The sequence below is a fragment of the Triturus cristatus genome, chromosome 4_2 (genome assembly GCF_964204655.1).
Source record: "Triturus cristatus chromosome 4_2, aTriCri1.1, whole genome shotgun sequence".
Taxonomy (NCBI): domain Eukaryota; kingdom Metazoa; phylum Chordata; class Amphibia; order Caudata; family Salamandridae; genus Triturus; species Triturus cristatus.
The window spans coordinates 91,520,676-91,537,561 of record NC_140586.1 but is presented as its reverse complement, the minus strand read 5'-3'; the positions used below and the strand labels follow the sequence as shown (position 1 = coordinate 91,537,561).

General features: G+C 52.8%; 1 protein-coding gene across 2 annotated transcripts in view; it reads right to left on the bottom strand.

Annotated features, from left to right (window-relative positions):
* The window catches only part of MAN2B1 (mannosidase alpha class 2B member 1), a 240,577-nt gene that overhangs the window by 123,559 nt on the left and 100,132 nt on the right, over nucleotides 1-16,886 (bottom strand). For both annotated transcript variants that reach the window (XM_085600697.1, XM_085600696.1), the window contains exon 19: nucleotides 16,323-16,410. In XM_085600697.1, coding sequence (XP_085456823.1) covers nucleotides 16,323-16,410 — 88 coding nt within the window. The remainder of the gene's footprint in view (nucleotides 1-16,322; nucleotides 16,411-16,886) is intronic.

Sequence of the window (16,886 nt, the reverse complement as noted above, 5' to 3'; positions counted from 1 at the left end):
GTAATGCATGAGGGAATGAGAACACTGGGGCTCACAGATATTTGGAGACAGCGACACCGACAAATCATGGAGGGGACAGGTCACTCGTATGCACAACAGTCCTGGTCCCGTATAGATTACTGGCTGGGAACGCCAGATGTTTGTAGTTGGGTTACGCGGATCAGGCATCTGCCTAGAACTTTATCTGATCATTCCCCTGTGGCTCTGGAAAGGACGCTGCCCTCTCATGCCCTGCCCCCCTTTCAGTGGCGTTTGAAATACTCTTCCCTACTTGATCCGGTGTTTGCGGAAGATGTCCGTAAGGCTATAGCGGATTACTTCTCATTTAATACAGGGTCGGTTCAAACTATGGAAACCTTACGGGAAGCCTTTAAGGTGACCATTTGGGGCAAATGTATTGGCCTCCAGGCTGTGGTCTTGAGATCTCTCCGTCGCACCATGGCGACTCTGTAACGGGAGCTAGGTGACCTGAACCATCAGTGTAGCGTTCGGCCTAGCCCATCCATACTAGCACAGATAAAAGAGAAAATCCTAGCTTATAACGAAACAGCTGATCAAGAGATTAGGCATCTCTCCCGACGGAGTAAAGCGCGGTACTATGGGGAAGGTGGCCGACCGGGGAGATCACTTGCGGCCCGCATCCTAGACCCACACCCTAAGGCGTAGGTTGTTCAGGCAATTAAGGTGGATGAGGATACTCATTACGACACCGATAATATTTTGCAGGCGTTCGCTGATTACTACAATAAGATGTATGCCCACCGCCCCGCGGCTGAGTTAGAACAGTATCTGGAAGATATCGCATTGGTGTGGCTGTCACGGAGGCAACAAGAGTTTCTGATGCATAAACTGACGCTGGGGGAAGATACCGGTCGCTAGCTCTGCTCTGCCTAGTGGGAAAACTGCGGGTACTGACGGGCTGCCGGCTGAATTTTATAAAGCGTATGCCGAACAATCAGCGTCGCGTCTACTCCAACTCTATGAGGAGGCATATGAGACCCAATGTCTGCCGCCGACCCTGCGAGAGGCGCTAGTGGTTGCCCTTTTGAAACCTGATAAGCCGCCTGAAAAATGCGACTCGTATCGCCCGCTGTCTATCATAAACATGGACGTTAAAATTCAGGCAAAGGTTTTGGCTACAAGGCTCCAACTCCTTCTTCCGATAATGGTACTCCCTGATCAATCGGGATTTATTCCCACTCGTTCCACATCCCATAACTTGCACACCATTTTTGCGGTAATGCATGTGCTAAAGCCCACGCTCCCAACGGTGGCAGTGTTGCTTGACGCTGCAAAAGCATTCGATTCGATATCTTGGTCCTACATGATTGCAGTCCTCCACCGCATGGGCATCCCGTTTGTTTTTATGAATTGGATACGGCTGTTGTACACTAGGCCAGAAGCGAGAGTTCGAATTAATGGACACCTCTCGGACAAGTTTTCCATCCAACGTGGCACTCGGCAGGGCTGCCCGCTATCGCCACTGCTGTTTTCGCTTGTGTTGGAGCCCTTGGCGTGTATACTACGGCAGAGGCATGCTGAATCAGCCCTTAGATTCTAACAGCGACCACTTGCAGTGTCCATGTATTCCGATGACATGGTGCTATATGTTCGCGAACCGGCGCAGTTCCTGGCGCCACTCATCCGTGAATACGTTCGGTTTGAACGCTTCTCAGGCCTTGGCATCAACTGGTTCAAGTCCACCACATTAGCTCTTACTGACAGTACTCGCCCCTTTGACTTGGAATACCCCTTAACGTGGTGCTCAGATGCGGTCAAGTACTTAGGGATCTGGCTACATAGGGACCAGCAGACGGTCATTCAAAATAACTTTGGCACTGCCATCACGCGCTTGGAGGAGCAGGTGCATCATTGGATTAAATTGCCCCGGTCCTTTGCAGACCGGGTAGCCTTAATGAAGATGGTAGTGCTTTTTATATCTATTTTTAAATATCCTGGTACGTCTGACCAGACATTTTTTTGATACTCTTCGCTCCCTCCTGATTACATAAGCCGGGACTTCTTCCCACCCCAAGCTAAAGTGGGAAACACTCACCTTATCATATGAACAGGGCGGGTTCGCAGCCCCAGATTTCTATCTTTATTACCTCTGTGCACAAGCGCATTATGCCTCTTACTGGCAGCATGACCCGGCATACATCCCACACGTGGCGGTGGAGGCGGGTGCTGTGCATCCTATACCTCTTTAGGCCATGATTGTCAATTCCCACACGGTGTTGGAGTGGGGAGAATTCGATACGATTCAAATTACATGTCACGCTTGGCGAGCGCTAGGACAACGGGCGCACAAACTACCACTATATGCCCCAAACATGCCCCTACTCCACCATTCTGACCGCTCGGTAACCCAAGAATCGGGTGCGCTAAGGACACTTGCGGGGATTGGGCTCTCCATTATGGTGGACGTGTTCCCTGGAGGCAGGTTCATAACCTCAGTAGAGCTAGCTGCCCGGGGTGCGGTCTCTGCTATGCAGATTTTGTATATACTAGGTTGCGCTCTGCCATGCGCACACTTATTCCGCATTTCCCTTCTGAACCGCCGACTCTTGAGGCGCTGCAGCTCCTATACACGGCTACATCCAGAACCAAGCTGGTTGTGAGACTTTACAGTGCTTCCCAGCGTGATATGGCGCCTGTGGCACCTGTTGCTCTGGATAACTGGAATACTGTACTCCCCGAACCACTCATGGAGGACGACTGGCTGGATAGCTGCCGCTTGACGGGACAACTGACGTCTAATGGCAACCTACGACTGGTGCATTTTAAATACTTGCATCAGTTGTACTATAGACCGGCACAGCTGTTTAAATTTGGGCTCCGACAATCCGATACCTGTAGGCGCTGTGGTGCACCTGGAGCGGGGTTCTATCACCTGGCTTGGGAGTGTCCTAAAATACTTGACTATTGGGGTGAAGTTGTACGCATACTTGGTCTGTTGATTGTTGAGCCTCTTGTCTGTCATCCGAAGTGGTGTCTGCTGGGAGTGGGGGCAAAGGTAAAGTCTAACAGAAAACTTATGTCTATCGCATTGCTAATAGCTAAACGCAGGATCTCTCTCTGTTGGGAAAGTCGAATAGCGCCTACAACTGAATTGTAGATACAGGACTTGGTGTATTGCCGGGACCAGTTCACCTGCTATGCTGAGAAGTTACCATCTGCTTCCAAGCCCCGAGACATCTAGAGACCACTCACATCGTATCTGCTGTCACGTACGGATGTCTAATGTCCTGACTGTAATTGCCATGCTACCCTATTTACCCTCGCCCGTAAACCCTCACCTGTTCTGCCATGTCTGTAATTCTGGGTTTATATGAGCTCAGGTTGCTGTAATGCAGTCATCTCACTACTGTGATATTACGTAATTTGCTAACTGCACTGATGCCATCCATTTGGAATTATGCATTGTTTTTGTATCATACTTGAAAAGCACAAATAAAATTAAAAAATATATATATATTTGACCGGGAGGCTGCCTGGGCCCAGACACTACCCTCTAGGCATATCCTGGAGGGCTTCCTGCAGGTCTTCTAGCACAACATCCTCACGGAGACCCTCCGCTTGGGCTGCTATAAGTCGGAGTAGGGCAATGTCGTCCAAGAAGCGCCTCACCCCGGCGACATCTGCAAGGACCGATGCTGAGAACACCCTCCACAAATGGTCACATAGTGCCACATTAATTGCTATCGGTCCAGCGATAATGGTCCCATTTTGGCTGTGAAGGGCTAGGATACGTGGCGGGGGAGTTTCCTCATCAGCTGCCTGTGAGAAAGTGCCATCTTTCTTGCATGGTGTGCCCCCACTTTTTGCTAAATTTCTGAATGTACTTTTACTGAGTGTACCCTGGACTCCTGCCAACCAGGTGCCCAGGGCCTATGTTCCTTCCTTAAACCACACAAACTCCAAATTGGCAAACCCTGGCCACATGTCAGCCCCTAGTAAATGGTACCCTAGGTACCCAGGGCCTTGTGACCAGGGAAGGCCTCTGAGGGCTGCAGCACTCATTTGTGCCACCCTTAGAGGCCCTGTACCCTTACACACACACACACTGCCTTTGCAAGCTGAGTGTCTGGGTGCAGTACAAAATGAAGAGTCGACATGACACACCTCTCTGTGTGCCATGCCCATCACCTACACTGCCATGGCATATATCAGCCACCCCTCTGGCTGGGTGCCTTATGCCCATGGTGTGGGCGCAGGAGCCCTGTGCCCCTACAGTACCCAGGTCCATTCCTGGGCACTGTAAGTGCAGTGCTGCCATTTAAGAGTACATGGTGCGGAGAGCTCGTCAAACACGAGCTCCACAGCACCATAATGGCAACACTAAAGACTGGGAAGTTTGGTATCAAACTTCTCAGCACATTAAACCCACCCTGATGCCAGTGTGGGATTTAATGTACCAAGCACCCCAGAGGACATCTTAGAGATTCCCCCTTACAGCTAACCTGCAATCCACGTCTGCTCTGAGGCTGCCCAGGCTGCCACACAGCAGACACGTTGCTGGACCCCTGGGTGGGGGAGCTCCTGCTCCCCCGGGCCTGCAACAATGCACATCCTGGGTGAGGTGATAAATCTCCTCCCCCAGGATGAGCAAAGGGAAGCTTCAAAGGCATGCCGCCTCTTGGAGTTTCCCCAGGCCACTGCAACCCCCCACTCTGGCGGGAAGCTTGGCCGGAAACCCCATACAAGGACAGGGGATGTGCCAGCCTGCCCACCCCACCCCACCCCTCAGGTGGGGGAGACGAGGTGAAGCACATCTCCGGGCTCTCGCCATCTTGAAGATGGGAGGCCCTATCCTATCAGGATTAGGCTACTGCCCCCCTCCCACAGGAGAGAGGAAGGATAGGGGGTCAACCCACCCCAGGACAAGGACCCATTGGTCCCTGGCCTTCACCTACCTGTAACACCCCTAAATCTAGTATTTAGGGGCACCCTGAACCTTCCTTCCCGGGATTCCAGATTCAAAAGACTACAAGAAGAGCAAGAAGAATAAAGACCTGCCCTGCAGCTGCTAAAAAGGGAAGAAGACACCAACTGCTTTGGCCCCAGCCCTACCGCACTTTCGACTCCCGAACCGGCACCAGCGCGGCATCTCTCGTGGCCAGCAACCTCACCAACCCCGGAGGACCTGGCTACCTTTTGGCTCTAAGCCCCTGGGACTCCCATGAGTAGAGGCTCTACTCAGAAACCTATTTCTAACCCCTGGCATCAGTCCGGAACCGCGAACCCAGCACACTCTGCACCAGCCAAGCCTGGCCAGTGCCGGAGTGGACAAAGACCCTGAGGACGACCCCACGGCAACTGTGACCCCGAGTCCGGCACCCAAGGACCCCCCTCGACATTCCGGAAGAAGCCTGCAGCCTCGGAACAAGGTGCCCCCCTCAACCGCGATCATCAGAGGGTAAGATTTCCCGACACCAAAAGGCACCCCTGCACGCGGCGCCCTGCGGCCCCCTGTGCCCAATCCCGGGGTACCCACCTAACCTACAACTACCCATCTTACCTCTCGAAGTGGTGGTGGCACCTGAAGCATCCTCGTCCCCGAGCTTGCAGCCTTTTTCCTAACCTGAACATTCCCATTGATTTCCATTGAGCGCCCGACGGCTCAAAAGCACCCTGCACCCAGCCGCCCGAGTGGCCCTGGCAGTGCAATCTCTACACTAGCCTACTTCCCCACTTGCCCTGAGTGAGTGACCAGGAGCCCAGCTCCCAAAGACACGTGGCCTGCTAGTCAGCAGCCACCAAACCAGGCCCCCCTATTCCTCATAGGCTAACATTGGGCCTAACTCTCTCTGCACCCGGCCGTCCTGAAACCGCTGAGGGTGAACTGACTGTACCTACCTGACACTGGGAGACCCCTGAGTCTATGCCCAGAACTTCAACTCTGCCAGTCGAGACCTTACCCTTAAACCGCTAACTTCATTTTCCTCATAGGGTAACATTGACTGGCTTTTTCTTGGAAATTCTTCTAAGTGTGAACTTTTCAAAACTCAAAATATTCCATAAAAATCAGCCGAGTACCAAAAACGAATTTACTCACCTGCTCTTAGGTGAGCTCCCAGTGCTGGTTCTTGGTGCCGAGCACGGACTCTGAAAAGTACCCACAACTATACTTACCTTGAACTCATTTTTCTTCTGTAGGAAAACATTGACTGCTTTTCTATGAAATTTCTTTTAAGTGTTGATTTCTGCAATTTCTAAATATTCCTCAAAAATCGTATAACATCTGAAAACGTAATTACTTACCTGTTTTGGATAAATGTCCCAGTACTGAGTCTAGCCACCCAGTACTGGATTACAAAAGTAACGATAACCTACTGTACCTGTAACCTATATTTCCTTCCATAGGGAATCATTGATTGTTTGCTCTGAAATATTTTCAAAGTGCTCACTTTTGAAATAGCTAAATATTAGTTAAAAACCAGTACAGTACCAAAATCGACTTTCAACAGCTGATTCTGACAACTGACCCAGGACTGGATCTAGGATCCAAGCCTGGAATTACAAAAGTAATCTGGAAGTAATCTGTTGCATATAATTTGAATTTATCATTGAGCTCAATGTATTGTGTTTAGAAATAGAGTTGCCTACTGCAACTATTTGTAACTGTTTACTAAAAAGTCTATTGCATATACAAAAGTATTTTTATGAAACATCTCTTGTCGAGAAAGTATATTTTAATTCCAAGTGTTGGTTCTAAAATAAAACAAGCATATATTTTTTATATGTGAACCATTGGCCTAGAGTTCAGTTATTGAGTGTGTGGAACTATTTGCTGACTGAGTGTGCACAACAAATGCTTTACACGTCCTCTGATACTGCCTTACTGCTCGACCAGGCTACCACTTTGGAGAGTAAGGTTATATCTAACTTTAACCTCTGTTAAACCCTTGGGGTCTGTGGACTCTGTACACCCTGTACCTATTAAGGAATAGTATATACAGAGCCACTTTCTCACACTGCCACGCTAACATGCAGCCTTTATTGCCATCCCTATGAAGACGCTAGTGGTACTCCTTTCGGACATGACAGTCCAGCATGTCCAAAACTACCTTCACCCGTCTACTGCCTCAACCAGAGCGTCTCCTTCTGACTCCTGGTCCTGCAACGGTCGCTGCAGTCGTGGGTGAGATTCCTCCCCTTCCTGCAATTCCCGCTTGTTTTTTCTTTTACCACATACTTTGCCAAGAGTTTTGCCACAGACCACCACCTTAGCAACTCCCCATTCTGCACCTTGCATGTGAGAGGAGTTCCAATTTGGGGCAAAGAAGCCAATCATTGCCTCAGCCATATCTAAATGAAATTCCCGGCCTTCCCCTACCTCGAGGCGCAACCGCCATAGGGGGATTCTGGACCTATGTCCCCGAACACCGCATGCCATTAGTAGTGGGGCATGAGCGGACAGGAACCGTACATGGTAAGTCACCCTCTGAACATTCAAAGCAGCATCGCTGGATATTAAAAAGAGAGAGTCAATCGGCTATGTGCCCTGTGGTTTGGGGTGATCAACCGTCTGCAAGTTTCATGGACTGCTCGTAATTTGGGCCTCTTGTCTGTTGTCCGTGAGGATTTCGTCCACTGACGCTTTTTGTCCGTAATTTCAGACACTGGAGCGAGCTTGCAGGGGCCAGCTCGCGCTCCCACTGTGATTAGTGGTCTACAGCAGCCCCTCCCCGACCTGGCACAGACTGCTATCGGCCCATTATAATTCTGTATGTCGGCCTAATTATCACATACAGAATGATAATGGGCCTCTCTGTGCAGGGACAGCATTTGCTGGGCCTCCTCCTGCCAGAGCCCAGGGCATGGCAAACTGCTTTTGTTTATGGGCTCCAGTCACCTCACCAGGGGCCAAACTCTGGGGAGGCGGAGGTTTCATTTTGGCACATGTTACCCAGGTGCAACCACGGTTAGCCTCTTAAAGTGTCACACAAGCAGTGATAATGGTACAAATGCAATTGTCCTTTATTATTTATTCATTTTTCTCCAATAGTGCAAAGTTTCTGCTTTTGTGCTGTTATTATTTTCATGTTTACCCTGGCCGTCCGAGCCCCCTTAGCTTTTGCACATCACATCCCCTTGGGATGATTGATCAGATTGGGTGTTTTTTCCTCGATGGGGGAGAGGGGGCATGCAAGATCTGAGAAGCCTTCAGCTTTGACCTTTTTCTTCATTTTTATTTTTGATCATGCAAAAGCAGGTGTTTTAAGTTTCACTAGCACACACGACAGATGCAGTGCAATGTTCTCTCAACCAAATATAAACTTTATTTTTGACTTGTGCTTGTGTTGGTTGTCTATTTAGTTATGTAATAATGCGCGACCTACTCTGATGTGTCTGTAAAACGTACCCTTTGTTCCGAATTTTTGTCCTGAATTCTTATTTTTTTTTAAATAGATTTTATTCGTCAACAAACACATAAAGTGCAGGCTCCTGAAGTCCCAGAGGTACCTGCCAAAGCATTGCAACCATGATATCATTGACCTTTTACATTAGTAGAATACTTAAAGATGCACTACATTTGAAAAACAAACCCCGATCCCCCCCTCCAACTCCCGGATCCCCCCCCCCCCCCGACCGCACTATACCATGACCAATAAACAGCATCCTGTATGAGCATAAGCTAGACAGTTCCGACCCCGGGCCCAGAGTAAGCCCTCCCGCCCCATGGGAACTAAAGGGACCCCTCCTCCCGCTCCTCCGGGAATGGCTCCAGGAGGATACCCCTGTAGTCTTCCCAACGCTTCCATATCTTATAATGTTAACGGGGACACCCCCTGGCAGCGAATATGGGGAGCTCCAAACCCATGCTAAAGTCCAGACCCCTCTTCCACATGTTCAGAGAGGGAGCCACCAGAGCCTTCCATGCTCGGGCAATATCCCTCTTGGCCAGCGTAAAGCCCAACAGTAGCAAGTGTCTCTTATATATGTTTCCACCAACATCGTCCATGACGTGCAGAAGTGTCAACTTAGGGTCTGAGGGGAGATCCCAACCCAGCACCTCGGATAGGCAGGACAACACCCCTCTCCAAAAACGAGACAATGACACACAGAGCCATACCGTGTGATAGAAGGAGCCCTCCTTCCGCCCACATCGGAGACACTCCGGAGACGTGATCAGTCCAGCCCGCCACAGCCTCCTACGGGTAAAATAAGCCGTATGCAAGTATTTAAATTGAATGAGGCGTAGTCGAACAGCTATTGCTGATCCCCGAGGCGAGGACAGCGCCTCCATCCAGTCCGCCTCATCGAGGGGCACAACATCACCCTCCCATTTCCCCTTTAGATGCTGGAGCGAGGGGGAACTGTGAATGACGAGTGTTCTGTATATCTTGGAAATTTTCCGCTCTAGGAGGTCCCCCATGAAGAGCTTCGCTTCCACTGGGCTAAACTCGGCTATGGAATCCAAGCCCGCTAGGCTAGGGGATAGTGCATGATGGAATTGGAGGTACCTGTAGAACTGTGTCCGGGGCATGCTGAATTCTTGTTGTAGATCCTGGAAGGACTTCAGGGCACAGTCCCGTACCACATCGCCTATTGTGGAGATGCCTATCCGATCCCACCCCTCAAACCCGGACAGGGCCGCCATCTGTGGTAATCGCCCATTGTGTCACAAGGGGGTTTCCCGCGTGAGCACGTTCCACCACCCAATTCGTGTCAGCGCCTGGCGCCAAATCTGACAAACTACCTGCGACGCCGAGGGCAAGCGTGACCGGAGCGGGGCGGAGTATAACAGGGTGTGTATCGTGTATGGAACCATGAGTCGCCGCTCCACCGCGTAGGCCGGATCCCCCCTGTCCCCATACCACCACTCATTCAGAACTAGCAGGTGGGAGGCCTGATAGTAGGAAAGCATATCCGACGTTGCCAGTCTCCCTTCATACATTGAAAGGACACACGTCCGCAGGGCCACCCGAGCCGCCCCACCCTCCCACAGGAACGGACCCAAGGTCGAGTTTACCAGACGGAACCAGCCCGGTGGAATCGTATACAGATGATTCTGCAGCTGGTACAGAAGACGGGAAATGGCCACCCTTAAAAAACAACAAAAAAAAAAAAAAAAAAGAGAAAATCGCAGACCGACCGAATATAGTGAGTGGCATACGGGCCCACAATTTGATGTCTTGGCAAACGCGCTCCCACACGGGCACCACATTACGCTCCCAAGAAACTGCTGGGGTAGTTGATAAGAACACCCCTAGATACTTGAGTCCCCCCGCCGCCATCCGCACCGTGGAGGCCCACTCCCGCAACTGAGTCGGACCCCCCCAATACCCACAGGGTAGACTTCCGGGGATTCATGAAGAGACCTGAAGTCTCACCGAAGATCTGCATGATACGGAGTATCCGGGGCCCCGTGCGGTCAAGGTCCGTCAGAAAAAAAAGGACGTCGTCCGCATAAAGAGCAATGCGATCGACCAGTCCATTCTCCCACTCAAAACCGGAGATTTGCGCGTCTATCCGCACCCAGGCTGCCAAGGGCAAACAGATATGGGGACAGGGGGCACCCCTGGCGTGTTCCACGTTGTACAGGGAAAGTCGCTGAAGTCGCCCCCGCTACCCTGACCGAGGCCGTAAGCTCCGTATATAGAAGCTGCACGTAGGATATGAACCGCGGAACAAAGTTCAAGCGTTGCAGCAGCAGGAACAGATATCGCCAGCTGAGGGAGTCGAATGCCCGATCCATGTCCGCCAACAACAGGGCTGCTGGAACCCCCAACCGCTGTACCTCAGTAATCGCAACATGGGCCCGCCGAATATTATGCCGCGTAGCGCAGGATGGCATAAACCCCGCCTGATCCGGGTGAACCAACGAGGTAATGTATGGTAAGAGGCAGTTGGCCAGGGCTTTCGCCAGGATTTTTGCCTCCACGTTGAGGAGGGAGATCGGACGATACGAGGCATGCTCCTCCGGGGGGCTGCCTGGTTTGTGGAACACCACAATTTCAGCGTGCCTCCAGTCCCGAGGTAACAATCCACAGTCTCGAGCCTCCTCCACCACCGACGTGTAATGTGGACCCAATTGGAGGAAGTACTTCTTGAAAAACTCACTCGGGAACCCATTTGGGCCCGGGGCCTTGCCCGGGTTGAGGCCACCCAGCGCCTCCCCAAATTCCTCCACTGTAAGCAGGAGATCCAATTTAGTCCTAGCCGCCTCTGATAAGGCCGTGATAGGGTGATCACGTAGGAACCGCTCTACTTCCGTTTCCGTGAGGCATTCACGGGGACTATATAGGCCTGCATAGTATGTAGCGAAGCTATTAGCGAGCGCACCTGGGTCCGCAAGAGGCGTGCCCTCCGGGTCTACGATCCCCGGGAGATCCTGGGCATGATGCACACCCTGACACAGCCTGTGTAGCATTGCGCCTGATTTATCCCCCCATTGGTACACCCGACTCCTGGTGGCCAGCCAAGCCTGGCGTGCCTCGTCTAGCAAGAGAGCCGCATGTCTGCTGTGCGTATAGTAGCAGCCAGCGGGAAACCTCCCCCCCCCGTCCTCCCGGCCCCTACGCTCCAATTCCGCGACCTCGGCCTCCGCTTGAACCAGCCCCGCTCGGCACTCGCGGCGGGCCGCCGCGCAGTATGAAATATCCACCCCGCAAAGTGTCGGCTTCAGCGCCTCCCACAACATATCTGCCCCGGACACGGATCCCACATTCAGTGTCAAGTATTGATCTAATGTCTTAGTCATGTGAGCCCTATAGTCGTTTTGTTGCAGGTGCCACACCGAGAGCCGCCAACGAAACGGCTGCCCCGCGCCCCCCATCCGTAGGACCGCCGACACTGGGGAATGATCAGAGAGCCCTCGCGGAAGAATCTCCGCTTCCTCCAAACGGGACTCCGCGGCCCCAGAGAGGAAAATGTAGTCGAGGCGGGAGAAGGAGCCATGTACCGCCGACAGATATGTATATTCTCGAGCAGTGCTATGGCAACGCCGCCAGGCATCCACCCATACTAGGCCCCCGACCAGCGCATTGAGTTTCGTCGGTCCACCCTCCCCTCACCCTCGGCCCCCCGACTGTCGGTCTCTGGGGAGATCCATCACGTCGTTCTAGTCTCCCCCTATAATCCCCAGAGCCTCTGGGATGTCCGCCCAGCGCGCCATGAGTTGTTCAGCAAATGTCCAGGACAGGGGAGGGGGGGCGTATACGCTACCAAAAACTACCTGTTCCCTCCTATCTGCCCCAGAGCAAAGATATATCTCCCATGTGTGTCTGCCCAAGTCCGGTGATGTGTAAATGGGACCCGCTTATGTACCAATATGCCTACACCCCTGGAACCCTGAACAAACCCCGAATTAAATACATGTGTGTAGCCATAGCGCTGGAGGCATAGGACTTTCGTACCCAACAGGTGCGTCTCCTGTAGGAGCAGTACATCCACCGCGGCCCTCTTCGCGCATTGCAGGATAGCCCCCCTCTTGATTTTGTCTAGGGCACCCCAGACATTCCAACTCAACACTTTAATTGTGGCTACTCGCTCACTAGTCCCCCGGGAATCTACCGCCATGGGAGGAATGACAATGGTATGATAGCAACAAAGAGACCCCGGCGTCTGTCTCTGCCCATGCCCAGCTCTGTACAAAAGTGCGGTCAACACCCAACCCAAAACCCCCACTACCCAACACACCCCCCCAACCCCGCCTCCACCACCCCATACCTCACAAACGCTGAAGTACCTGTCGCGGTGAGAAACATCCCAAGGCCCCAACCGTGAACCTCAGGAGTTCCCAACCAATGGATCCCCAACTTGCCTCCCACAACTAAAACACAGAAACCCCACCCGCAACCTGCTATGGTGGTATCTGCCCTTCACTCCATTCTCCGGGGCCGAGGCCACCCCGCGCACCAGGAAAGTGAAGCAGCCAGCGGCCAGCCCATGAGGCAAAGGCAAACAGAACCCGAGCCCATGGAGCTCCCGGGCCCTCAGGAACCAGACGGCGGATGACCAGTCTCCGAGCCAGCCCTACGCGGAGCCCCTCCGGGCTTATTGCGACGGCGGGATCTGGAACGCCATTGTCTCTTTGAATTGGTTCCCGCCGCCTCATTCTGGGACGAGTCAGATTCCCTACCCGCGGGTGTATGAGGACGCAGCTTTACTGTCTCATCCGTCCATTTGAATACGTCCTCCAGCGAATCAAAGAACAATGTACGAGACTCGTAGACAACCCTCAGGCGAGCAGGATAGAGAAGGGCATAGGATAGATGAAGCTCTCGCAGCCGAGCCTTAGCCGCCAGGAAAGGCTGACGCTGCTGTTGGACCATGCGCGTGTAATCCGGGAAGACAAGGATACGGGAGTTTTCAAAGTGAAGGGGCTCCTTCTCTCTGGCCTGGCGGAGAATAACATCCCTGTCGTGATAGTTAAGGATTCTGGCAATGACTGACCGCGGACACGCCCCCACCGGCGGCTTCTGGATGAGTGCTCGGTGCGCCCGCTCCACCACGAAGCAGCGGGACGACGAGTCAGGCGGGAGCCAACCCTCCAGCCATTGGGAAAGAAAGCGCTCCATGCTACTCCCCTCGCAGCCTTCCGGAAAACCCACAAAGCGCAAGTGGTATCTGCGGGTCCGCCCTTCTGCATCCTCGACCCTGCCTGCCAGACCCCGCTGGGCGCAAGGCCGCCACCTGCTTCCTCAGCGTCACCACCTCATCTTCCACTCCCGACACCCTGGTTTCAGTCTCTGTAATGCGGGCAACCACGTTGCGTAGATCCTGGCGCAGCAGCATCACATCCAAGCCAACTGCCCCAATCTTGGCGTTAGCATGTCCCGGTACTGCGTAATAGCTGCTAGGAGGGCAGCGGTGTCCGGTGGCGCTGCCGAGGAGCCCCCCGCGGCTGCCCCGGCCACGCCCGGGCCTGTAAATTTATCAATCGGCCCTTGTTTCGCCGCGCCTCCGCCATGTTTGTCCTTGGTCATTGTCGCAGACCCCACTCCTAGGCCACGGTCGCTCAAGACCCGGCGGACCCGAGGGTAGGTCGCCTCCGCCGCCTACGATGCCGCCTCCGGGATGTTGCCCCTGCGAAGAGTCGCCGCCGTCGCCTGGTCCGCGGGTCCCCGGCCTGCTGCGGACTAGGCCCAATCACCACCAGAAGGATCCGGCCTCCACCTCTCAAATAAGGCCCCGGGGAGGGCGCGACGTCCGCACCCACCCAGCCGGCCAACCGAACAGGTCCCTCTGTCTCGGGGGTCCAGGAAGCTGCAGTCCGCCCTGACCGGGCCAGATTACTGTCCGTCCGTCCCTGCTGCCCCCAACAGGTCTCCACACCCCATGCGGCCCGAATCGGCCGTCGCACCCCCGAATCTCTGATGCAATTGGAGGGTGGGGGGGGGGGCATAGAGAGCGCGGTGCCCGGAAAGCCGGAGGGCGACACTGGTGCAAGGCCCACTGCCCAGCCAGAACACTCACCGCACCTCTCCACCAATCGCGCTACTCCAGGCCAGGACGCCCCAGGAATCCTCCGCAGGTCCCCTCCAGGCCGGGCTGAGTTGTCCCTACCCAGGGCGCTGCTCCGCCGCCACCGTCTGGCCACCGCTGGGCTCGATGTAGGTCTCCACCGCGGCTCCACGCGCGAAGGCCAGGCCCCGCCTCTCCTCGTACTGGAGGCCGCGGCTCACAGCACCACACTAGGCCTGAGGGCGCCGCTCGGGTATCTGGCGGCTCGCGGGGGACTCCAGCCCTCAAAAGTCGCTCGGGCTGCCACCGCTGTCCACCGCCGTCACGCAGGGCACCCCAGCCACGGGGAATCAGAATAATATGCAGGATATCTGTCGTGGGCGGGAGCCGACTCAGAGCCCGTCCACCATCTTGGCTCACCGCTTGCATCCTTTCCAGCTTTGTCCTGAATTCTGACCTTCTGTCCTGAATTTGTCCTGAATTCTGACCTTCGGTCCTGAATTTTTACACTCACTGTCTTGAATGTGCACCCATGCCAGCTGGTCCCCCTACTGTGGTTGGGGGTATAACAGGAGTACTCTGCAACAGAGGGGTGAAGCTTCCTCCAGATGGCCAGCAGTTGTAAACTAGACATAGTCTCTCATAAGCTAGCCACCATGCGGGGCTCATACACATCACAGGCAGGTGTCGGTCGAGTCTACAATCCAGCACACAAAGTCGCCTGCCGAAATTAGAGGGAGCCCAACATGGGGCAACAATTTCGCCTCCAGAGCCCGGAAAAATTCACCATTGTCAATTTTTCAGAGCATATCTGTTAAGCATGCAGAGCTCCCGGCCATTTAGTAGACCATGTATAAGTATGTACCGCCCTGTCACGTCTGCGACCTGCCACGCAGTTGAAACTAAGCCCTAGTTCAACCCATATGGATACCCCTCTGGCTTTGGAGGAGTAAGTGGAGGAGTAAAGCTGTCCCCTGTACTTCTTGTGGAGCTTCTGGGTGTCCGTCTCCGGCAGGTGCGTTTCCTGGAGGAGGGCTATGTGCACTCCAGTCCTCCAGAGATCGGTCTGGGCTCTATATCGCTTCACAAAGGAGTTTAACTCCATGTGAGCCAATGAAGTGTCTCACTCATCACAATGTCGCACACTCCATCCCCCCCACCCGCACACCCCCTCACACTCCTCCCCACCATCCTCAGACACTGCATCATCTATAACACCTAACCTTATACAACTTACACTCCACCCTTCCCCTCCTCCACTCCACGTCCCAGCTGTAGACACCAGCAACACAAAGAACAAACCCTATAACAAAATACACACCCAGCCTCCCCGGGTAAACAATCATCATCCACTCGTGTCTCCCCAAAACGTACCAGTAATCTTCATTACTCCGATTACCGTTCCTTGTCCCTTTGCCCAGTAATTGCATTCTCACCCTCTAATGCACTTTTACACAAGTGTGATTGCAAATGGCTTGGGAATGAATGACTGATGAAAGGTTTAGGACCTAGGCATGGGCGGGGGTGAGGGAGAGCTAGAAGGGTAAATGGGAGCATATTTTTCATAAGGTACGTCACTTGGAATCTGGGGCGTATGTGGCATGCCATTCGTATCATTACTAATGTAGTCCACTGGGCGAGAATGCACATGCAGCACAGCAAGGCTTTTTAAACAAATTGACCATTTTAATGCCAAAGCTGCTATCGAAGGTGTCAAATTAACCTATAGAGCAAAAAGGGAATTTTGAATTTGTGGTAGGCTTGTAGAGGTCGTACGATGATGTAATGATCTATGTATAAGCGGGAGATTGGTTTGATCATCGGACAGTCGTTCCTTCTCTAAAAGTAGCATCAGATCAGCAAGAAAGAGAAAAGTGTAAGGGTGGAGGTAAACATGCAGCTCTTACCTTGATGTAGATACGGCTATTTACAGGATAGTAGTTTCCAGACACTGGCTCAGTCTGATTCAGAGTCCATGTTTCACGATAATCCACCCTGAAAGAGACAGCAGGTTAGACAATGTGGCAATTCTCAGAAAACATAGCAGGACATCCAAAACTATGAAGCAAGCAGCACAAATTCTCAGAGAACAACTGGAAGTAATGTCCTAGACTGCCGGCTGGGCAGTACAGTCACTGGACACCAAAATGTACTCTTTGGCGAGCAAGCTATGCGCAATAGTTTTTGCAAACATAACGCCCCTCAGTATCTTGTAAGATTCCATACTCTCCACTACTTTAAGCAAAATGTGAAAATATATAACAGATCCATGCTGCAAAAGCAGTAATGTATTTTGTACCATGTAATAGTTAAAGTTTTTTATTTCATATGTTTTGTGTACTCCTAAATTTGCTTAGCTGGGATGATCATGTATGTGATAAGCAATTCATGCTTCTAAATTGCTATGCGCAACAAAGTCAGGTTCTCATGTCCAAAATGGTGTCTCCTCCCTGGTCTGCTAAAACTGGATC